General features: G+C 40.5%; 1 protein-coding gene across 1 annotated transcript; it reads right to left on the reverse strand.

Annotated features, from left to right (window-relative positions):
- Positions 1 to 1,626: 1,626 nt before the first annotated feature.
- Positions 1,627 to 23,978, reverse strand: arfgef2 (ARF guanine nucleotide exchange factor 2). The gene is made up of 39 exons (XM_088290713.1): positions 23,592 to 23,978; positions 21,108 to 21,138; positions 20,559 to 20,682; positions 19,991 to 20,137; positions 18,922 to 19,101; positions 18,538 to 18,772; positions 18,340 to 18,456; positions 17,996 to 18,120; positions 17,740 to 17,873; positions 16,205 to 16,439; positions 16,020 to 16,119; positions 15,596 to 15,735; positions 14,197 to 14,305; positions 13,919 to 14,108; positions 13,732 to 13,843; positions 13,448 to 13,653; positions 13,267 to 13,351; positions 12,881 to 13,052; positions 12,650 to 12,801; positions 11,164 to 11,292; positions 10,930 to 11,088; positions 10,692 to 10,839; positions 10,352 to 10,448; positions 10,228 to 10,268; positions 9,967 to 10,136; positions 9,327 to 9,478; positions 9,070 to 9,242; positions 8,000 to 8,160; positions 7,790 to 7,920; positions 6,948 to 7,077; positions 6,730 to 6,865; positions 6,402 to 6,540; positions 6,260 to 6,317; positions 5,658 to 5,766; positions 5,239 to 5,378; positions 4,616 to 4,793; positions 4,235 to 4,373; positions 2,698 to 2,815; positions 1,627 to 2,546 (listed from the first exon to the last, which is right to left on the reverse strand). The coding sequence occupies exons 1-39, from the start codon at positions 23,767 to 23,769 to the stop codon at positions 2,388 to 2,390; spliced, it is 5,439 nt and encodes a 1,812-aa protein (XP_088146839.1). The 5' UTR covers positions 23,770 to 23,978; the 3' UTR covers positions 1,627 to 2,387.
- Positions 23,979 to 24,377: the final 399 nt, after the last annotated feature.

The following is a 24,377-nucleotide window of genomic DNA, read 5'->3' on the forward strand; positions in this document are numbered from 1 at the left end:
CCCCAAGTCACAATTTGGTAACTTTCATATTTTTCCAAAAGTCTATACTACTGGTTGTTCCACATGGGTGGGTCTCACGTTTCAAATTATTGACCAATCTAAAGTGTTGAAAATGGGTGTCTGCCTTTGATGGTGCAATGTTAACGGTTGATCAAACAAAATTTGGGCGGTCTCCTGAAAAGTTACTATTTAGCAGTACAAGTTTTCCGGCCCAATGCCAGGGATTTGCCCTTTTAGAACCTTTTCAACAAATTTATAATTCATTACTTGCTATAATACTATTTCAATTAGGTACACTCAACACTAGATAAAAATGACCAAACATTCAATTCCAAAAGTATTCATCAGCACGGTTGAGATGTTTTCATCTTAAGCACTCCATCAGTGACCCACACATTAGCGCGAAATAATATTGCGAACGTGCTATTTATAAATTAAACATGCATGTTTGCGAAACATCCAAGTCATGTTTATTACTTACGGCTACAACTTGAGTACTTCCAGGCGAGGTGGACTGCCGATTGGGTGTGATGCGGGCAACCGACCGTGAACGAGACTTTCCTGCGTAAGAAGAATTGCGCTGTGGCGTCATCGTATAAATCTAAGATCGCTTTGACGCGTCACATTGACGTCATTACCTGACCTTTGATGTCGCCAGCAGACGTTGGGTGTTATTGATGCTTTTTGCTATCAAATCACGAAATATTAGACTTGCTTCAACTGCGTTTGAACAGCACGTTTCCCCCCTCGAAAATAAATACGTTGTAAATATAAAAACATCAGGTTAGGGGAATGAAAATACGCACCTCACAAAACAAAAACCTTGCTATTGGGCTTTCGCGGCGAATGTCAGAGAAAATTTAAGACGTAGTATAAACTATGGTTAATTCGAACTTTTCTGAATTTTATGATTGCATATGTTTAACTGTTCAGTGTTAAAGTGCGTTTTGCACAACTGGCTGTTTTATAATTAAGGGGGTTGTTTGACTTGAATGCGTGCGACTTCCAGTCTTTATTGCAAACTGCTGATGAGTGAGAACATCTGTTGTACTTTTGACGAATTGTCAGGAATTGAAAATCAGAATGTGATTTGTATGATCAAGAGGACTTAAATGCCGATTCTAATTGAACCAAGAAAGGTATTGGTTCAACTGAGTATCAAACAATTATTGACAACAAGTTTGGTTACATCATCTTTCCAAACTCTTTGGCAAAGGTCTTTGATGAGTGATGCAAGAAATAAAACTATGAGTTGACTAAGAAGTTTAATCAACAAATTAATCTGCTCAAATTTACCTTTGTGGCTGACCATTAACATCAGAACCAAATATTTTTCCCCCCACTTGTTGTCTAAAAACATCGAGTCTTAATCTTGAGGTGACAATTCTGCACGGCTCCAGCAGTGAAGGAAGAGGCAGACTTTTACAACACCTCTGAGTTAAGAATTCAAAAGTCATTTAAAGTGGTTAAAATTCATAAAAATAACAGGTGTCATAGGTAAAGATTAATATAATTTTATGAAAAATATTAAATTGACTATACTTGGAGATACAAGTTCTCTGCCTGACGGCGACAATATGAGGTTTGCAGCGACTGAAGGTAATCGTTGTAATAAAGCGACCGGTATTGAGGTTAAACTGATCAGAATTTCAGTTTATTGATCATTTCAAATGCTCAAAGATAACATCACAACATAATAGAACCATCATTGCATTTTCAACTCCAGAGTATATCATACATTGAATCTTACACTGCAAACGTGACAGTCTGCATTTTTGCATTTGCTGTATATATTTATATATATTTATAGATTCCCTAGTTTTTAGGGAAGAAATTTAGACATCCATCATGACAGGGAAAGGAATGATTCTCCCCAAAAATATTTAAATGCACTTTAAATAATTACAAACATCATTTTCTTTAAACATTGCATTTTGGGACAAAATCTGACAGCGACAGATGTGCAAAACGAAGTGAAGCGACCGTCTTATCAGGTCCAGTCAATGCAATTGCGGAGGCAGATGGGAAGAAATGGTGAAGTCCACAAAAGGAACAGACTAGCACAGTTGGGACGCAACACTGTTGTAAACAAGCCAATGCTGAACACTGCAGTGTGACAGCAGAGAGTGGGATAGCAGGGCGGCTGACTCACAAATGGTCTTTTCCCGACAGGCACAAGCGGCCAAAAGAGAGAGCAGGTGGAAAGTCCTTCAAGTTCCTTTAACCAAGTAGCTTTAGTCAAGTTTTTTTTTGTCAGCCAATTACACCCCCTGGTGTAATGGCGTCATGACCAGTACGAGATGAATAATGAGTCAGCAAACTACTGGTCACAGTGAGCTTCTTCAATGGGACAAATGAAGGAAAAAAGGGAAGGGTGGAGTGTCTTTTCAAGGACCATCTCTTCGCGGTGCCCCCGGGGCAGCGATGTGGAAGACGGCGCCGATGCGCAGGAAGAAGCGCCGCAGGACGGCACGCAGCTCTGGAATCAGGTCAAACTGCATCATCTCGCACAGGTGCGAGAAGTAGCAGGAGGCGTGTGGCTTAAACTGGAGCAGGGGAAACGTGCACAAACACATGCATAAGAAAACAGACAGACAGCGATAGCGAGAATGTGTGTCGGTGTCATACTCTAAACCTGTATGTTTGTGTGTGGCAGTGACAGTGTGCACGCGTGTGAGTGTGTGTGTGTGTCCGTACCTTGTCATCAGGCAGCCTGAGTGTCCTGGTGAGCAGCAGCATCAGCAAACTGTTCCAAGCCTCTCTGTGACTCTCCGACGTGAGACTGATGAAGTAGGCCAGAGCTTCACTGCACACCCTGACAATGCAGCAACAACAACATTGTTCTCAATAATTCAAATGTAGATCTGTCATTATTTTTTTTTTCATGAGCAAAGCATGAGATTGCAGCGAAATTACAGCGACTTAAGTAGTAGGTCACGGCAACAGCTTCATTGGTCAAAATATTCTCCATGAGTCAGCAGCTGCGTGACAAAAATCACCAGTACGGCACAGCTTGTTGCTCATACAAATATGATGAGCCAGATGGCAAAAAAACAAAAACAAAACAAAAAAAAACATTGCATCTCAACCAACATGAGGTAAGAGCAGTTGATGCAAATCAAACAGTTGGTTGTTATTTATCATCACTTTAACACTCGAGCAGAAGCCACAAGCTGCACAACATGTCATTTGAGAACACGCGCATCCCATAATATACAACTGATGTTGTTGTTAAAGTACATGTGAATAAAGTCACAAGGAACAACTTACCAGGTCAATAGCCCAAAAGATTTTTTAAAGCAAAAAAAAAATGTCATGTGGGAAGTCACACAGAAAAGTCTGTTTTATTGACAAATATTAGTAATAGTACAGCAGTCATCATTGAGAATACTAGTTTTAGAATTTTCAAGTTTTATTTCAAACAACTTATTTTTGTTTTTAAAAAGTAACTTTAAGAGAAATATTTCAAGAGATATTCTAAAAATATTCATTTAATTCTGAAATCTAATTAAAATATGAAATATAAAACAGTTTTAATATTAAGACAGTCACATTTAAAAATACTGCCATAATATTTCAACAATTCACAATAAGTTATAATACTACATACACTAGTCCTTTTAAGAAAACAAATTGTAATGTTACGATAATGGTCATTTAAGTTTTCTTGTCAAAAATGTGTAATGCACTTTATAAACAAAGTTTGAAGTTATTTTGAAATAGTCTATTTATTAAGAAAAAAGAATTCAATCAAAATAAAACTATTTTGTAGACGAAAAGTTGTAACATGAGAATAAAGTTCCTGTATATGATACAAAATAGTTAATTGATTAAAAAGGTCAGTCAAAATAGACATTTTTAGAAAAAATGGTGTATGATAAGAATCAAGAATGAAATCTAATAAAATTGCTGTCTTTAAATGCTGACTTTATTCCTACAATATTTTCATTATTCATGTAATTGCAACAGAACTATCAAAAGATACAGTATCTATGGCCCTATTTCTAGTTTAATGCCACAGCAGGGCTCTGACTTCTGTCCTCAGCTCAAGGCTATTAGGGTGTTCATTTAGATGTTCCACTTAGTAAACTTTTTTTTTTTCTTGATATGTATTGCCCCGTAGTACATCACGTCGGCTAATGTCAAAAGGATCAATATTGTTAACTGTATTCTGTCAGGAAACAAAACATGGCAACATTGTTAGCAACAAAGCGGTCCAGCATGTTGCACTCACAGAAGCAGCCGTGTTTGGATGTCGGGCCACGAGTCACGCAGCTGGGGATCCGAGTACATTCTGAACAAAATCCTCAGGCTGCAGGCGAGGCTGCTGGTTTCCTGCTTCAACAAGTTGGGCTTGGACTTCCCCTTGAAGCCTGTCAACACCACATTAGACATTTCCATTGGCTATGTGCATATGAAGACAAGATTATTCGTAACACCCGCCTCTACAGTTGGACTTCTAAGGTATGGAATGACCATGGTCCTCAAACTGTGGTGAGAAACTCAAAGGGAAAAATACATAGACAAAAATCTACCAATCACAGTGCTTTTTGAGAAACTCTGCAAAGACATCAGTGTTTGCGTCACCTTATACTCAACGAGATTGTTGACGTACCTGCTCTCCAGAGGGCCGTCCTTTGCTCGTTATTGGAGTTGAAGTCCTTGGCGAAGGTGTGCGACTCCAGCAGACAGTCCAGTAGCTTGAAGAGGTGAGCCGAGGTCATGTGTTTGTACATTCCCTGATCCGAACCTGGACCGCCAACGTCGGCCGGCGCCTCTTCCAGAGCGTCTCGCTGGCAGGATGACAACCACAGTTACTTCCATGACTGACAGTCCCGCAAAGCCACTGATCCCACATCGTTAGTGGAAAAAAAAAAAATCAAAACCTTGGCTTATCACCTAAGTAGTAAAAATCTGTTATATTTGATTCATTTAGTGTGTTGCTCTACATAAAAATGGTGAACACCATTTATAAAATCTTAGTCTCCTTTCTTGCATATTAAAGTTTATGTCAACATTTTTAATTATTGTTATATTGCACTGGAGAGGGGAGCTCTCCAAATATCGTACACTGAGTACAATGACAATAAAGGGCAATTTGATTCTGATTAATTAATATTTGCTCTGGAAGTACTTTTCTATTAGTGTTGGTAATAATAATCAGTGGTTTCATGGTTCACTGCCTGTTCCTACTCTACTTGCTATTTTTCTTGTTGCTATTTGTGTGCTGTTGCCTACCTGGGCAGCAGCCATGTTCTCGGCATCCTCTTTCTTGCTGGTCGTCGGGTAGAAGACAATGTTGTCGATGGTTTGGATTAGCTCCAACTGCACCACACATTTGATGAGCAGACCTGCAAATAACTTGTGGTCTGAAACTCCTGCAAGGAGAGAAACACATCCAAGACCTGTGAGAAAGAAAAATCACTTTCCACTGGGAGAGAATATGAAAAACGAATTATTAATATTGAATTGCAATAACAACAATAATAGCTCAAACGAACGATAAACAAACAATAACATACAATAAATAATAACATTAAATATGTAACACTATAAATCTAGTTCAATGCATAATTAAAAAAATACAGTCCTATTTTGGAGGTTCCCCTGAACCAGAAAAGGAATTCGGCAAGAGTCTGGGCATTTGGTTTACTCACGAGCGTTGGACTTGCCCTTCCAGGTGTCATCACTGGACATCTGGCTGTGTCCCCTCTCCGAAAGAGCTCTGTCATAGCTGCTCTGGGACTGGGTGTCAAAGTCCACATCCTGGAAATACAAGTTAAAGCAGTGGTTTTCAAACCCAATCATGCCTTTGCAAAAATTGCATACCAAAATAGAGACTGGGTATATCATAGTTTGGGCTCAATTAAAAGCCCTGATAGGATTGACACATTGTCACATAAATCTGACATGCCTACATGAATAAAGTATTTTTTTTAAAGGCCTTTTTTTTTGTTGAGAATTTTCCCCCATTTTTTCCCCAATTAATTTCCAGGATAAAAACTGTAATATTACGAGGGAATAAAGTTCTAAGAATGACATTGTCGCGAAAATTTTTTTATAACTTTTTATCTTGACAAAATAAGTCTTTGTTCTTGTAAAGTATTTTAAAAATTAAAAACAGTTCTGTTGGTGTTAGGATTATGATGGAGTGATTGAAAAAATGTCTTCTCTGTAAATTTGACAACCCCTGCTTTAAATGCCACGCGCCTTAAAAATTTCCCATTTAAATTTGAGACTAGTTTGTTCACATCCTTACTAAGTGCTTGACGTCAGCCGCGTCGTCCTCCTGTCCAGCGGGTCGCCATGTCAACAAGCTGATGAAGGAAGAACAACACTCAGCATTGAGCAAAGACATTTTCTATTTTGTGGAAATGGTATTCCGTAGCTGTCTGGCGTACACTTGAGGGCTGGTGTTCTGAAAGATCTCCAGCATGCACGAGCAGGTGATGTTCCACACTTCGGGGCTGAACTTCTCCCCGTTGAGAATCACCAGGTTCTCCAGGCAGTTGGTTCCAGAGCGAGCCAGCTGTTCATTGTCTGAGGGAATAGAGGAGAAAAGCAATGCGGTGAAAAGGTCTTCAGCCATTATTACATACAGTGGTTTCCAAAAAGTATGTTTGGCGCAAATACAGCACTGCTAGATCAGAGACAATGAGCTCAGATTGGTGGACACTTTTTGTACCGACCGTTAGAAGTGATTCCACTTGGCAAAAGGATAATACCCACCTTGCCGGACACACCATTGGAGTTGCGTGAAGATGTCCGCCAGCAGGATCTCACTGAGAGGTTCATAAAACTGTGTGAACACGTCACAGATGGCGTACAGCGCATGGTTGCACGTTGTCGTCATCCACTCAGTTTTCTGAAGATAATACAATAACGCAACGGATATAAGTAAAGCCTTAGACCAAATAAAATATTAAAGATTCTTCAATTCACTCCACCTCTGTCTGCTGCTCCGGGAGTTTCATGTTGTCGAAAATACGGAAGACGATTCGGAAGAGGTCATGCCACCAGTGTTTCTCGAAGGTGTGGCCGTAACTTTTCATGATCTCAAACATGACCGTGAGACCTCTGGCAGGAGCAAACAATGAATGCGTTTTTTTTTGTTTTTTTTTTAAATTGTCTTGGCAACATTGTATGCTGAATTGAATTGTATTTATCCAAATGAAACAGTTAATATGCGCAGAAAGTAAGCAATAACCAATTAGGTTTCAAATGATAATTATAACCTGTTAATGTGAATAAATGCTAACCATAGATGATAGAACTTTATGAATGACACAGCAAGCTACAATGATTAACAGTTTGTCGCATATTAAATTTCAACAGTTGCAGAACATAGTAATTTTCAATAACGTGTTTTGCACATTGTTATGCTTTAGTTAAAAGCGTTAACAATCACGCCTTCCCAAAGAATTTCTCATTTTTTATACAAAACCAACATTTTACAACGTATTTTGGAAATACTGTGTGATAGACAGGTTCACATTGTTGTCCCCAAATTTGTATTACAAGCAGTAATAATAAAAATGCATGCGTGTAAAATTAACTAAATGAATGATACTATTTGTGGCACATCCTGAGTTCTTAATTATTATCACACATATTTGATATTCATATCAGGGCTTGGTCCTAAATCTCACAGGGGACCACGGGTTACTGTAAACGAAATACTGTAGATTTAGGCATCCAAACTTTTGCCAGTATAGACATTTGACTTCTTGGCCGCAGTAAAACACACAGAATATGAACCAAAACTCCAGCAGGCCTCATTAGCTCATACCTGGTCCGCACATCTAACTTGCAGCGATTGATGATACAAGACAGCTCAAACAGGATAGGAAACCAGCCACGAACCCAAACACGATCCCCGGGGGCGACGTTCATGTCATCACTGGTGTATTCCCGGAGAGCCTGGATAAGTCACAAGGACATGTGGTGTGGGTACGTACATGTGCGGTAGAAAAGTAAAGTAGAGCAAAGCGAAGCCTACCTGTGGCCTCTCTGAGACATATTTGGCGCAATGACGGATGAGTCGGATGGCCTCCATGCTGGTGTCGGGGAAAGCTGCGTTGCACACAAACTCGGACAGGCACTTTACAGCGTCTTGGAAGGAATCGATTGCAGCAGCAAAGTGCTCCCGGAATGTATTCACTGATGGAAGGAACAATGGATCAGGGAGGAAGAAAAGAGTAAAAAAAAAGTGATATAAACAGTCACCCTGTCAGTTTAGAACACCCATATGAGAGAGTGCGACTCAGAGCAACCCTAACTCAAAAAGTACTGCCTGCCAAATGGATGCCTACTTGTTGCTGCAAATAAGCAAATACTCTGGTCCACTGGATCAAACACAGTCTCCAGTGTTATTAACCAGGAGGATGTCATTAAAAACCCTTTGCAGAGCTGACTGTGCTATGCAGCATCTTAACACACAACTCTAGCATACCCTCGTTCGCCTTCTTGCCTGTTACCGTTAGCGCGTTTAGTTATAAACGATGTGCTGAACGCAATTCTCAATGAGCGCATCTACAGTAATTATCTGAATACATAAAGCTACAACAGCAGTGTGCACAGCAAATATGGCAATGTCTCGCCTCATTAAGGTGTCGGAAAGGCACAGGAGGGGAATAAATGTAAAATAAATAAAACTCTACCGCCGGGAAGGGCAATGTGAAAGGGGTAGAGGTTTAGGACTGCATTCTCAACCTTTATTGAAGTAAAGCACGCATTTTACAATAGAAATATTTTACAGCACATAGGCTGTAAAGAAATGCATTTGCTTTATCAAATGTAATTAAGCGAAAAGTCACACACATATTGCAGTATTAGTGTGTTGTTGTGTATCTTTAGAGGACGTGACCTAATATGAGAGGGTTCTAAATCGAGCTGGGGTTGGTCATTTACCGCATATTTGGTTCAGAGTGAGTCTTCTCCATGCTCCTTGCGAATGATTTCATTTTGTATTTGTGTTTAACTCTTTGTCATGTTCAATAAATTGAAGCTGAAGCACAGTGGTCGGAAATGAGTGGTTTTCGGCACGTGCACCAAATGAAAGAAACTCACAGACGATATGGCCACTGGTCTGGAAAGCAAGCTCCACTATGGACTCGTCATGGTCGGAGGCTGCCTGGTGAAATACTGAGAAGATGTTCTTCCAGCCTGAACGGATGTTGGCAGCTTGGGAGTTGACCATCTGTGCCACACACCTGATCACCATATCTCTGATAGTGGGAGACCTGTTAAGTTGACATGGACAATGTTTGAAAGAATGTCAAAGTCAAACAATAACACCTTCACAATCATACTGCAACACTCTTTACCTGTTTTTCTTCATGATGTGCTCAAAAGGCCTGAGGAAATCTTTTTGGAAACGGAAATTCGCTAACTCTCCTTTTTCCAAGAACTTCATAGAGAGCTGCCTCAATGAGTCCACAGCAAATATGGCTACATCCTCATTGGGGTTACAGCCAACCTACAGCGGACACACAAAATGGGTGCTGTTTCGTTCCAAAACTCAGATTACTTTGAATCTATGTACAAGCATTGATGCTTGAAAGAGCGTTTTAATTTTTAATTGCTAAGGAGTGAGCAAACATAGCCACGTCGAGATCCCCTTCCTAAAAAGCAGCCAATCACCAAACACATAATGGATCAGTTTTATTGTGTCACAGAGTAAATGCTAGTCTTTTTCTTTTTTCTTCATTACTACAGTAATTTGACATCTTAACTATGCACTAGAGAACTGCAGAATCAAATTGCCACACCGTGTCATCAAGTCTCCAGCTGACCAATGTGGAATGGAATGCATGGAACGTACGATAGGCCTATGAACGTGAAGGCTCTTTTTAAATTGCACATTTTGTATGAAAAGTACGATATAAATAAATATTGATTGGTGAAAGACTCTTAATGAACGATAGTGTTTCAAGTATATAAGGGTCTACCTGAGGACCCACTGACCTTATTAAAATGGTCCCCAATGACCTGCCAGATTCGAGACCACTGCAACCTGATGCGGTTCATGTTGTAGTAGGAGATCTCCACAATCTTCTGCAAGCTAAACATCCTGGGCTGATGTGTCGAGGCCAGCTCGTCCATGGACACGGCGCACAACCACCTCACAAAGTCCACTGCATGAAGATGAATCAGCAGAAGAGTTGATGAGCAACTTGCACGACTGTGCGAGTGGTCGCACAAGGGGAAGGGGAGTTTCTCACTCACCGATTGCATTTCCATCCAGCCTGGTAGAACCTGTAAAGATCCTGGAAAGAGTACACAAAAGTGCACGTGAAAGGTGATGAACTAGCAGATCTACAATTGTGATCATTTAAGAGTTAAGCTGCACCTGTCTACAGCTACAACAACACTCTGAGAGCTGGTCTCTCCCACTGATTCCTGGAGGTGAGCCATCTGACGCTTGTCCTGATTTCCAACTAAGTTACCTGCAACACAATGAACATGCCACAATGAAAACTTCCAGGTAGGCTTTATTTGTTCATTTGTCAACAGCAGGCATTAAAAAACAGCAAATATTGAATATAAATTAAATCGCCCATCCCTGTGTATCGGTGACTAGTCAATGCCTATACCTTGCAAAGCTTACAAAAAACAGTCTCCTATATGTTCGCGAAGTGATATAATGTAGCCAAGACCTGCCCTTAGATTTTGAAATCTGTGTAACTTACCAAGTCCAAGGGGCATGAATTCCTCGGTGCCAGAAGGTAAGCCCTTGATGCTGGTCTCCTTGTCTCGAACCACCCCTGATATGTAGCGCGTCTTCACCCCAGTGCCAATCAACTGAGCGAGTTCCAGTTGACTAATACACCTCAAAATCTATAACAAAGATGTCGTAACATTTCTGATGGGAATAAAATCAAATACCCAATCAAGTGTGGTCACCACCAAGTAAGCACACTGACTGACCTCATGCCAGGAGTTGCCCAGGTAGTTTCCATCCGTGTGTGCTACAGTGATCAGGGTCTTGATGGTGTCAATGTTCTTCTGCTTCATCTCAGTGATGCTGGAGCTGGCAGTCAGCAGGGTGAACCTGGCCAGGGCCTGAACGTAGGCGTCCCGTTCCAGCTGCACACAGCCATGCACGTCGGTTACCAAATGCGCTTGCCAACTCAAATCAAGGACTGTGTGAGAATTTTTTACCTGCATGCTGAAGATGCAGGCGATTCTGATGGCACATCGAATGCCTTCCAGACACAATGACGCCACCTCTGGGTCATCACAGTCCTGAAGGCCCACACTGAATGCTGCCAGTAAAGGGGTCCATGCCAGCTGGAATTTGGAAATAATAGCTCATTTTCAAATAGGATCAGAACTGCGCACAAACTATTGTCAAATATGTAAAGGGGCTATGCAAAAGAGCCATCTTGACCTTTTTCTGTATGCGCCTCTTAAAAGAATTTTCAGCAGCTACACTATGGCAGACAGGTTAGCACATCCTACACACCACATTACACTGCTCCATCATAAATTGCAGAAGTGCTCTTCTGAGGTTTTACCTTGCAGTTTTTCCATTTACACAGATTGTGTGAATAGTTTTGTCATCAAGCCGAGCCGAATTACGTCTAAAAAATAAAGCATTAACATGTGGACTGAAATAACAAAATACACAATTGCTGACAAAAACATATCATTTCCAGTTATCCGTTAACAGTTATTTCCTTGTTGGAATTGGGCAATTATTTTCCAGGTTTTTCAGGATGTGTGTTGCTGTTTTAACAATGCTACATAGACGATCGACTCAGTTTAGCGCAGTCGTAGTCAGATAATGCCAGCATAAAGGAAATAAATGTGAAATAAAACAATTAAACATAGAGTCAGTTATAATTTAAGGGGATTCACTAAAATATTGTGGGAGTTCCATATCAAGCCCACCTGCATAAGGTGACAATCTGTGATAGAGACCATAGAATTAAAAAAATAAATAGAAAATGTAGCCCTCACACATGCTTTGAACACATCAAAACATATTAAAACACTTTCTGAACATAAACATATATGAACCCAAACAAACTAATTGAAAGCAAAAAATGTAGAGAAAACACTGCACTTGTTGTAGTGTCTGAGTAGATGCATGCGCCTTTAAGAGGATGGGCCTAGAGGGGCGCCGTGTAACGTCAGCAAGTCTCCATTCATGTCTGGATGAGAGCTGTACTGAGAGCAGCTTTTCAATTAATGAGCTCACTTTGTTTGAATATTGTCCCAGAGTTCATTATATGACTGAAAAATGCATCGGTGACTGTTGGTTTCCTTGTGAAGCATACTGTAAAAACCCATAAAAAAAATAAAAAAAATCTAGCAATATAGCAGCGGTGCAAATGAACTGCAATAGAGCGCAGACACTGTCCATCCATTTTGATGAACTCAATTTAATAAGTGGATGAAAATGCTTTACGAGTCAAGAGGGCAGGACATCCTAAATAGTGAGTTTTCGCCTCCTTAGAGATGCTACACTTACATTTGCTGCCTTCAGTTCAATCACTTGTTGATTTGCATTATTTTAAATCGATTATGTTATGATGTGTTGAAATCATAATCACTCTATCAACGTCCAAATACTTTTGGATCTAACTGCAGATAAACCCATATCAATGAGAACACAAGACAACAGTATACCAGTATCACAGACCTTGAACATGGGCCGGACGTGTTCCAGATGTGTAGCGCTAAAAAAGGGCGCCTGAGCATGGCTGACTGCCTCCATCAGAGCTTTAGCAGTTTTGGCCATCTGCTCCATCTCCATGTTGTACAACAGCCGACGCTGTTTTTCGCTGGCTACACCTCAAGTGAGACAAAATGTGGTTTGCCAAAGTGGATCATTAGCAAAGATGTGACACGCTGATCCGGAAAAAATACTCACTCTGCTTGGTTGATTTGGGTGTGATTGAGAACTCTTTGCTCTCCTTCATGGCTATCTTCTTACCGGCAATCTCATCATATATGGAGGATAAATACTCTTCGGGCAGATCCTTACTGTCGTTAATTCCGCGGTTCATCTTAATGTACTGCTCCTTGGTCATCTTGTTCTTCACCTAAATACATGAGTAACAGTGAGTCCAAATGTGCATAAAACGAGCAAATGAGGACTAACGAAGAAAATGCACACACTGTTTTAAGGCAGTTGTGTCCAAGACTCGGGGTATTTGTGGAATTATTTCTACCTTTTCATTGAGACGTTAAAAAAAAACAAAAAAAAACAATACAAGAGGTTTATACTGTAATGAATCTAATGACTGTCATTTTTACCTGAGGACTATGCAGGTCTGTAGTGAGCATAATGATGGAGTACGCCAGCACATAAGCTGTGTCTGCACTGGCAAATAAAGTTTGTCTGAAAAAAGAAAGACAAAACACCAGTGAGTCAAATAACAATAGGACTTGTGACAAAATCATAACATTACTCTCATGCGTATTGTAGAAAACTCACCCCTGGTTGCATTCGAGGTATCTGGCAGCAAACTTCTCCATCAGCCTGTCAATTTTCTGGGCTTCCCCCGGCAGTCTGAATCCTTCTAAAAAGGCTCTGAGGGCCGAGACAAAGTCCCGCCCACAGAAGTCCAGCTGGTCCACGTAACAGTACATCACCTCTTTATTGAACTTTATGTTCTCACCCAGGAACTCGCCCACTTGGGTCTACAAATGTAGGCACATGGTCGTTAGCATGACAATACTTAGATTAAATTTATTATCTAAAATCCACATGTTGCTTACTGTGTCCAATCTGTCTTCCTGGTGAAGGAACTGTGCAATGTCCTCCGCTGTGGAACCCAACATACCCTGATCCTGCAGATACTGGATACCCCGTTTTGGCTTTTTGTTAAAGCTGGTGGGGGAAACCAAGACAATCAATCAACTTCCACATTTGCTGAACTTCAACTTGATCTCTCAAAAGGCTCACAGTTCAATGCCATGCTCGATGATGTCCTTCTGCTGTTTGATGACTTCGTACTGTTCCGGGTGGTCCGCCTGAGAAATCGACACACTGGCCGAGACTGTGGAGTCCAAGGAGTTGACGCTGTCTCGACGTCCTGCTAGCTGCTCTGGAAGCTTCAACTCGGACAACTCGCTCTCAGATGGAGGATCCTGGCCTGCAAAACAAACACAAAAAGGGCTCAAGTTAGCAAAATCTGTGAGGAAATTGCAGATTGAATGAGGAGAGAGAGCCCACACACTTACCGAGGTTGGCCTGAAGGTTTGGGTTGACATACATGTCCTTGCTCCACTCAACCATACATTTGAGGATGGACACCAGACACTCCAGACCTTTCTTACGCAGGCTGAGCTCCTGTTGACACCACAGAAGCAATAAACTGTTAAGAACACAAAAATACCCTAATCTGTTACTCCTAATATTTCAGAAACTTCACACACATTTTTGCGTATTGTGGACTGTGCTCTAATAGGAAACTAAATAACACTGATCAACAGTAATTTTTAATCAGAGATGGCCTGATGCATCCCTAAACCTATTTTTGCTGATTTAAAAAAACTGCTTTACTTGTATTGAGATATTGTCATTTTGTCTTTGTAATTTTGATCTATAAAACCTGAGCAGCACAGATTTTACTATGCAATGTAATTTATATTCATGAAGTTAAAAAAAAAAAAAATCACTGATTGCGGACCCCAAACATTAATTTAAGGATATTACAAAAAATATTAGATTTTTTTTTATTATTATTATTAGAATGATTAAAAACAAGGACAGAATCAGTACAAAAAATAATTTAGGAAAATTGCATCTACAATTATAAAATGTAGTAATAATTTGTTGATCAGTATAATTGTACCTCAAACAGAGGTAGCTTTATTTACCTTGGCTACTCATAGCCTGTGTAGTCTAACTGGCTGTTAGAATTTGCATGTATAACTTGTCATTTATTACCATGTGTAAATGCCAATAGGTTACTTTAATGGCCGTTTGTATGAAGTGCTAGCGCACATATTTTTCCCCCTGAGGGATACATCAGACAGTAATATAGCACCAAATAGTATTACATATTATTAATAATTATAAAAATTGTTTTTGGGGGGTAGCATGAGTGGTTAGCATGTCTGCCTCACTGAGGTCCTGTGTTTGAATCTCTGCTCCAGCCCCCTGTTTGTATGTTTTTTTTTACCCACATTACAAAAACTATTTTAGTTTGACTGCAGACTACATTGTCCATGGGTGTGCATGTCCAAGTGTGAGTGGTTGCTTGTTTGGAAGTGCCCTGTGACTGACTAGTGTGTACGCTGCCTCTCGGCCAAAATTAGCCTCTAGCTCATTTGCAAACCTAATGAAGACAGGTGCCATAGAAAAATGGATGGATAGATATTATAATGTAATTATTACTTTAATGAAGACAAAAACTAGGTAATATTTCACATGGTAAAAAAATAATTTGTACAAAAACGCTCCTCTCTGCGCTTGAATAATTAAACACCCCCAAAGAAAAACAGCCATTCCAATTCACATATATGTTACGTTATATAAATAATTGCTATTTTATAACAAATTAGTTACTAGTTTTATTCATCATCTTTCAAGTGTGTGCAATTCATCAGAGCAGCCAACCACAAGTACAGTGTGTACCTGCAGAGGCGTCATGCCCAGCTCCTGGCCGCTCCTGCCCATTGCTATTTTGGACAGGTCGTTGACAAGGCGCTCGAAAATATTGGAGGCGTTGAGGTCACAGTCGTAGTTCACGTAGATGTCAACCACACACTGGGCATCTGGAGAGGAAAAACATGCAAATACATTATCTTCAGCAAAATGTAGGCGACAATAGTGTGGCACAGGTAGTTGAGTGATGATGTCATGAAGAGGTTGACAGCCAACTAAAGCTGCAGAAAATGTCAACGTGAGTATTGTCGGAATTTTGTATGTGTATGCCTTACTGCCATGTTTATGATAAAGAAAGTTATTTATTGGTATAAAATGTATGCAGTCTTAATTATGTTACAGAATGGAACGGCACACGTGTCATATTTTGCCCACCACCCATTGAGACACATACCTGCACAAATTCGTGTTAGGGTCTGAATGACCATCCACTTGTGCTCAAAGGAGCTCGTCGACGTCTCCAAGATGGTGAGAAAAATTTCCCGAAAAAACACCTGAACCACAGAACATTAGAAATAGTTTTAAAAATATGGCGACATAATGCCAGTTTGCAAGGCGCCGTCACACTGTGCCATGTACCTCAATCTGCATCTTCAAGTGGACCTTGAAATGCGAGAGCAACGTGAGGAAGATGGCCAGGGAGAGCTCAAACACCTCGGGCACGGAGGAGACGCCATTTTTCGAGAGAGCCACGCAAAGATACTGCTTGATGGCGTTGACGAACATCTCGTGGGTGCGGAACACTGGCCCTGCGCCTTGCAGCACAGAGAGCAGCAGCTGCAGCGACACAATCTTGGACCGCAACTCGTGTGATCTGTACAAAATAAGAATCAGAGAACAAATGTGAATCCTCGGAATGTAGGCAATTACATGACCGTTGTTTTAATCAGGTCAGCTAAAATTAAACTGTCTTTTAAATAAAATGTTTCATGATGTCAGCAAAATGGAAATGAGACCGTGATGACATCTCAAGTGACAAACACCCAATATTTGAGTGTGATTTACGTCAAACTCAATACCAACAAATGAAGTTGGTGTTTAGAGTATTCCACCGTTTAAAACAAGTGGGGTTTTCACAATAGATTATTACGATCGCTATGGGTTTCTGGGCTCAGTTTACTTTGATAATCCACATGACCATGACCACATGATCCACAACAACAAATAGCCTAGGGTTAAAGTTACAGTAACCAGAGATGGCAAGACACTATAAGCCGTGTAAGAGGGATGAAGCACTTGGTGTCCATTTCAAGCAACCACAGTACATATACCACGTACATTTACACAACAATCTTGTTTTATTGTTGTTGGTTCTGCCAAATTTGCAATGCTGGAAAATTCAAATGAAAACTTAGAACACCATAATGGCCAAGTAAAACATGAACATTTTCCATATTTGTTAAATGAAACATCACAAAGTATTCAGATGGGAGAGCCCACGTCACATTTCTTGAAACTTCCAAAGTTAGTATTAATTTTAAATCGTAAACATCATTTTCACAGGTTGGAGTAGACAAGAGTAGTAATGTTCATTTAAATTTCGATTGAGTTCCAGAAGACCCAAGTGACAAAGCAAGCGACATTACAATGCTTGCCTCCCTGCTGTAATGTGGATAGCTGAGATGGAAAAGATAAGCCGAGCCACAAAAGAAGGTGCGCCGATTTGTCGTAAATCTCATCCCCAAAAAAGCCCTTAAATCACTAGAGTCTTTTAGAGAGGTAAATTGTAGTAGTGATGTCATTTTTACATACATACATACCTATAATATAAATGCCAACATTAAACCCAATCAAGTGTCAGTTTAATTCCTGTTGGAAATCACCTTTAGTTCAGGTCAGACAGGTTTCCACAAAATAGTCCCTTATGAAAGCGCAAAGACCATTTCGCATTTTAACGCATCAGTCTGCACAAGGCGGGTTAACAAATAATGGAGAACAAGGCACTCCTTGTATTTACCTCTTGGCCAAGGAGATTAATTTATTGGACCGGAGAATAAGAACAGCAAGAAAAGGGTGAGGTGTGCCAATGTAGAGAAGTTGCATTATAATAATACTACTAATAATAGTATTTAAAATCAGTAGTCATATAGTTAGTTAGCTTGCTTCTTACGCACTTTGGATCCGGAGGTCCTTCTGCAAGGGGCTTCATTGAAAGTTTGCACAGTGAGCGAAACACCAGGAAGGCGTCCTTCTGTAGGATATGAGAGAAACGGGACGCGCTGTGGGGTCCTTGCAGGGCCTCAGCATCCTGAACATAGAAAGAAAGCATTTGCACATTTATTAGTGAACAATTTAATGAGGTTATTATCAAACAGATAACACAAAAGGAACAAAGCAATTCTTCCGTAACTACACTGAAATGTGACTCACCAACATGTCCGCTGAAGAAACAGACGAGCGGTCTTCGATGATGCCGTTCATCTGTGGTGCCTCGCCACCGGCTTTAGGGACAGCAACTTGTGCCTGCTCAGAGACGTGCTCGGCAGCGTGGTCGTCTAATAAGTGGAGAGGCCAAGAGCGGTATTGTCAAAGTCGAGGTACAGCTGCACAACGGTTTACAGTAAAATGCGGTCTATAGTGTGCGTTGGAATATAAATCACACAGATTACATTGTCTATTTACAGAATCTATACTGTACGCACATTTAAATCAGACTAAAAAGACAAGGAAGACAGAACAACACAAAACGGAAGAAAAACAAAAAGTGCTGTGACCAGTTTGAGGTGGCTGTTCTCCTTCATCCTCTTCAGTCTGTGCTACTGGAACCTCCCCATCTTCCTCAACGACTTCGCCTGGAGGCGCTTCGGTGCCTTCATCTTCAAAAACTGAATCTGCAAGGAAAAAAAGGACAAGATTTTACATTGTCACATGGACCTTCTGTGGCTACGTACTGAATTTTTGGGGAACATTACTTCTCTCTGACTCTCCATTAACGGTTGGTGTGTCTAGGTCCAGGTCAGGCGGAGGTGGTGGTGTTGAGCTGATGGCGTTGATATCTGGAGTACTGGCTGCCGGTGACGGGGAGCTCTGTGGCTCCGGGGTGGGCGTCCGGTCGGACCGAGGGGAGCCAGATCTCCGGGTGACTGGAGAGGGGTTGTTTTGGGGGAGACGAAGCCGATCTTTCTCTTGCTCCTGAGCCTCCAAAGCCTTGAAGTAGACACAAAATGTGAACCGACATTGATCATAGGAGAATATCTGACATCTTGACAACTTTGTGAAGTGCTGTAGTGCCACAAGGGCTGGGCTACTAATCAACTTCATTTGTCAAGGTTAGATAAGTTGTAAAGCGGACTGACAGCTTGGTTCTCCATGCGTGTGAAAATGACATTGAGCATCTGAGTGAGCGTGGCCTTGGCGGTGGTCTGGTTGATGAGGTTGCGGCTGGCCAGGTAGATGTTGTAGCAGGTTCTGACAGTGAGGAGGATGGTGCCTTCGTGGATCTCAATGTGTGGGGAGGTCACGGCCGTTAGAAGGGCCTGGATGGAGTTCAACAAAAATAATAAGTAAAAGGAGAAGACGGATAGATTTTGTTCAGGTCCCTATTAAATATGTTTGCGTCAGTCTCCTCCAACTCGGGTGGAAACTAATTCCAGAGTAGAGAACATAAACTGGACGGTACCAAAAAGCCAGGAAAATTGGGAAGATCCAGACCTCAAGAGTGGGTATTGACATTTGTCGATAAAGGTGAATCGCTAATTGAAACGCGTGAAAACACTTACATTCTCTTCACTTTCTATTAGTTGGGCAATTCAGTTTTTAGCTGCCTGTGAGTTGGATTCCGCTCAAAAATAAGACTTGAATGACAAGCAAGATGTTGACAAAAAATATTTATTCATATGCAATGTGTTTGTCATAACGGGAATTACAGAACTTTTCTCTTGTCTAACCTGATAGTGTGTACACAATACCCTCAAACACAACTTGAGCAAGCTGCAGCGATGAGTCGAGCGTACCAGTATCGTATTACGACAAATAGAGGCTGAGGGTGTTTATTTATTCAACTACGGCTGGGCACTATTTCCACACATTTTGTGAATAATTACACAATTCTACTGGTATTTTACAAAAGAAACTTGCTTACAACATGCAATAAAATGCAATAAATTTTCACTGAGAGACTGTTTATGTACTGATGTTTTGATTAGAAACAAAATTGCAATTGGCTAACTAATGTATATTTTTCCCCAACTTAGCCACTTTAAAAAATGTGATCCCTGACCACAAAATGTTGCCCACCTCTTTTTAAATATGCATACAAGTGTGGACTTAGCAAAATTTGGCTTTGAAAACTGCCGTCAAAGAAATAATGCATCAAATGAAAATTAAGTCAAGTGTACTGTGCTGTTAAAATGGAGCTCAACATACCTTAATGATCTGTAGTTGGACTCCCTCGTCAGTCTGCGGGCCTTGGAAGCAGTTGCAGATGGTCTCCACTAAGCGGTCAATCAACCTCTTGCCCGGGGTTCTGCTGTCCGGTGCATTGCCCGTGATGTGGCCATACGCTATTAGTTTCTGCCATGAAGACCCAAACAGCATTTTTTTAAGCTATGGGATCCAATCTGTATGTTTACACGCACAGTTTTTGAGCTAGATGTGGTATGTGCTCCCTCCACCAACACAGAGAGTTGTAGTTCAAATTTAAATATATTACCCGGTGAACAATTTAAAATAAATGTATTAAACGAACACTTTGGTTCAGAAAGCATGTTTTTCTTTTTTAATTAAGCCAATAATGACAAAGTAAAACGGTTGGGCAAGATGACACCAAAGCGCCTCCAAAAAAGTTGAGTACACTTACATATTGAAATTTTAGAATGGACATAAAACGCACTAAAACCTTTAAAAGGGGGGACAGTGATTTAAATATCTGTGACTGTTTGTGAATAGTGTATACAGGTAACATCTGTGTGTGTGTGTGTGTGTGTGTGTTAACCTGCAGACAGTCCAAGGATGTGCTAACTATACGGGGGGACTTCGACTGACAAGCCAACTCAAATGGCAGCACATATTGGTCAGCCTCGATGTAGTTGGCTCTGGGTGGGACCACTGTGCCGTCCCTGTGAGGGGCGGTGACAAAAAGGTGGGTGTCAACAGGCGTAAATAATACAGTGAAGCAGAGTTTCACCACCAGCAGGGAGGGGAATCTCCAGGAGCATCGGCAATGGAGCTGGTGTGCTTTGCTGTGCAGTCAAATATTGGTTGTTTTACACCAGATTGAACCACTACTGTCAGTTATTCGTCATCATCACAATCATCAAATTTGTCAAAGTGAGTGCACAAGAACTATACATTGTATATCTCCATGCTTAATTGCACACTGTGTACGGCACTGTACTTTTTAGGGGTACGGCATTGTTTAAAGAGGGTTGTAAGTATTTGAAATGCTTCGGGATCATATGCATTTATGGTTTGAATTGATATCGCCCGGCAGGAATACGTTCGCTCAAGTATAATATACACGTGAATGCTTGAGTGCACTTACTTTTGTTTCTCGAGCTCGGCCTTGATTTCATCTAAGTGTGGGAATGAAAAATAAGATAGGATTGGTTAATTTAAAACTAGCAGCATAATGATATGGTTTGGATTATAACTTGAATGACAGATTCTGGAAATGTACAGGCTTGACAACATTTTCAATATAAGAACTTTGTCCTTCACGTAGAATTGAATCAGTCTTCCAGGAGCAATACGGCCATCAAGAATTTCGGATACCACTTTCTCTGAGGGCGCCACCGTATTTTTCGGCTTTAGTTGTCATGTCTACCCCGCTCAGGAAAATGTATATAGCAAAACAATGGATGATTCAGAGAGATTGTGCAAAGAAAGGTCGAATATCCCGATTTCGGTATTCTCCAATCTTGTGAAACATTATAGAAGATTAGGTGCCGTATTGGTGACAAAAGGGGGTTGTATAAAGTATCAACATCAGGGGTGCTAATAATTGTGGCACACATGATGTAAAATAATTATTTTTTAATAAGGAATTTTCCCCCACTGAGTAAATGCACTTTAATTAAAGGCTTGACTTTCCTTTTTTTTTCATTTTATTTTGGTCCTATCTGATTTAGGAAAAATAATAATTTACCTAATAGAAGCTAAAGAACACATCTTAACCAGTGGTGCCAATAATTATAGAGGGCAGTGTACCTGTATATTTCATATGGGTGTGTCTTCACTGACATAACACATAAAACAAGCTGCACGCGCAGATGCCGAGGCTGCCCTTGTAAATTTCTCCACACATTTCAAAAATGGCCCATGACAACACAAAGTAAACAACAATACATACTGTGAGTAGTATAAATATTACACTGCACAGACTGTTAAGTTGGTCAAGGCTGAGTCTTCCCCCCACGTTGGTCTAAATGAGCACAAAATTCACATTACTAATAGCTGCCATCATTAATTATTTAAGCTGTTAAATAGACACACGTCTAATGAAGCATATTTAACGGTCAGTGCTTCTGCTACAGTTTAAATCTACAACAAGTGTTTATGCCGATTTCAGGGCATCATCAGTGCATTTCGATGAAATCAAGCTCCCACTGACATCAGATGTGCTACTTCATCCAAGCATGTGCATCGGTTGCACATGAAAAAAAAACGTGGTAAATGATTGTATTATTTTCGGAAAGTGGCAAGAATGTCAGTTGAGCACATTCTAATCATGTGCAACCAGTGAACATGATCAAATTAACTACAACTTCAATGTACTTGGAAGGGTATTACAAGACTTTCTAAATAGCGATTGTAGGCTAAATTAAAAGAGCCAACATGGATATGTTACCGTGTGTGGCGATAGAAACATGCTGCTCTGATGGACCCACAGTACTTTGACTCCCTTGTTAACTTCAGTAGCATTAGTCTAAGTGGAAAAATAATTCCAGAGAAGCTAAGAACCAGAGATTTTGCTTTCTCCTTTTTTTGCAATTGACTTATTCTAGTGAAGAGGTGCAACGATTAATCGACGAGTGGCAGATTATCAAATTAATCAAGAGTTATTTTGATAGTGTATTGATCATTTTGAGACCTTATTTACTTTAAAATTGTCTAAATCCTCTAAATTTCTACTTTTGAACAGTAAATGTTCTCTGATTTCAGTAGTTCTCTATCAAAGCATATATATCTTTATGCTGATGCAAAATTAGACATTTGTAAACACGGGCTTTGAGTGTGGAAAAGAATGATCAACATTGTTCCTGATTTTCTGACAATACGGACCATGCCATTAACATTAACATTATAATCAATTTATGTTTTTGCATTTTCCGTAATGTCAATTTGAAATAATGTCCTCACGGTTGGAAAGTAAAACACTTTTTTTGTGTGACAGGTATTTGAGATATTTTCATCTTTAGCGATAACAACCTGCGCGATACAGATTTCACCAGGCATTATAATTTATAGTGAAGATGTTTCAGAAAAAAAAATATCACCATTACCTGAACCGAACGCTTAATTCATGATATGACTAAATATAGGAGTTTATTTCATATTATCGTATTTTATTTTATACTATTCTGAAAATCTGATGTGCTACAGAAAAAACGAGGGCAGAATCAGAATCAGTGGAAAAATAATTAATCTAGAAAAGTTTCTTAGTGCTATTCTGTGACTGTGTGTTTTACTGGGCTGTATGGCAGCGTGACAATGCTACGTACAACACAGTGATTGGTCTGTTTAGCAAGACAAGCCTAGCCTAGCTTGCCGACGCAAGCGTGCAAATGCCCGCGATGACAGCGGAGAGTGGAGTCGAAAAGGCCGTGCGTCCCATTGATGAAGTCACGATCAATACTAAGGCGACAGCACATTAATGACACTTTTCCACGTTAGCAGGCGCCTCAACAGACAGGGCCAATCAGCTGCCAATGCTAGCTAAACTGGTAGATTAAAAACATGGATCACCAATTCAAAACCAAGAATTAACAAATCAGAATAGAACCGGTTGGTTCGCTCGCTCGCTCACCCAGCGCCACCTGGCAGGCTTTGCGCAGCTGGCTGTGTTGACTCCTCTTCACCTCCCGATCCGAGAGGATCTTCTCCAGCGCCCGAGACAGAAACATACTCTTGGTTTTACTATTCTCTGCCTGCTGGTGCTGGTGCTGCTGTTGTTGTTGATGATGGTGGTGGTGGTTCTGCTGCATTGCTGGGGTCTCGGAACCGAAGTCGTATCAGGCCGTCATTCTGACCAGGTCCCTGCGGGAATACAGGTGACAAGGGAAGCTAACGAAGCCGTTTCCTGTAGTGGGGGGGCAAGCTGTTTTTTCCTTTTTTCTATTTTGCTATTCGTCAGCCCAGCGCCGCCATAACTGCTACCTGTCACATCACGTGATTACCAGCTGGACCGGAAATAGAGTCATATCCGTGTTGTTGACGTACCTGACGTCATATCCGAGTCGTAGCCTTCATTTTATATATATTTTTTATATATTTTATATATCTATCTATCTATATATATATATATATATCGAGTTTAATAGGTTTGGATACAATTGTAGTTGCTGTTGCTATGCGAAGGCAGAGCAGCCAACTTGAACGATGAGTTCAGGGGTTGTTTTTTTTTTTCAACTTTAAAATTTGGACATTTTTAAGAAAATAATTATGAAATTTATCACATCCTTTGAGAAGAATTAAGAGCTAAAAACTTGAAAAACAAAAATCGAGTCACCTTGAAGAAAGAGCTCGTTGCAGTTCTGAACAGGAAAGTCAAACATCCTGCAGATGGCGCCAGAAAGCCAAAAATGTAAACGTC

The sequence above is a fragment of the Idiotropiscis lumnitzeri genome, chromosome 3 (assembly GCF_059441095.1).
Source record: "Idiotropiscis lumnitzeri isolate Australia: NSW breed Sydney's pygmy pipehorse chromosome 3, RoL_Ilum_1.0, whole genome shotgun sequence".
Taxonomy (NCBI): Eukaryota; Metazoa; Chordata; class Actinopteri; order Syngnathiformes; family Syngnathidae; genus Idiotropiscis; species Idiotropiscis lumnitzeri.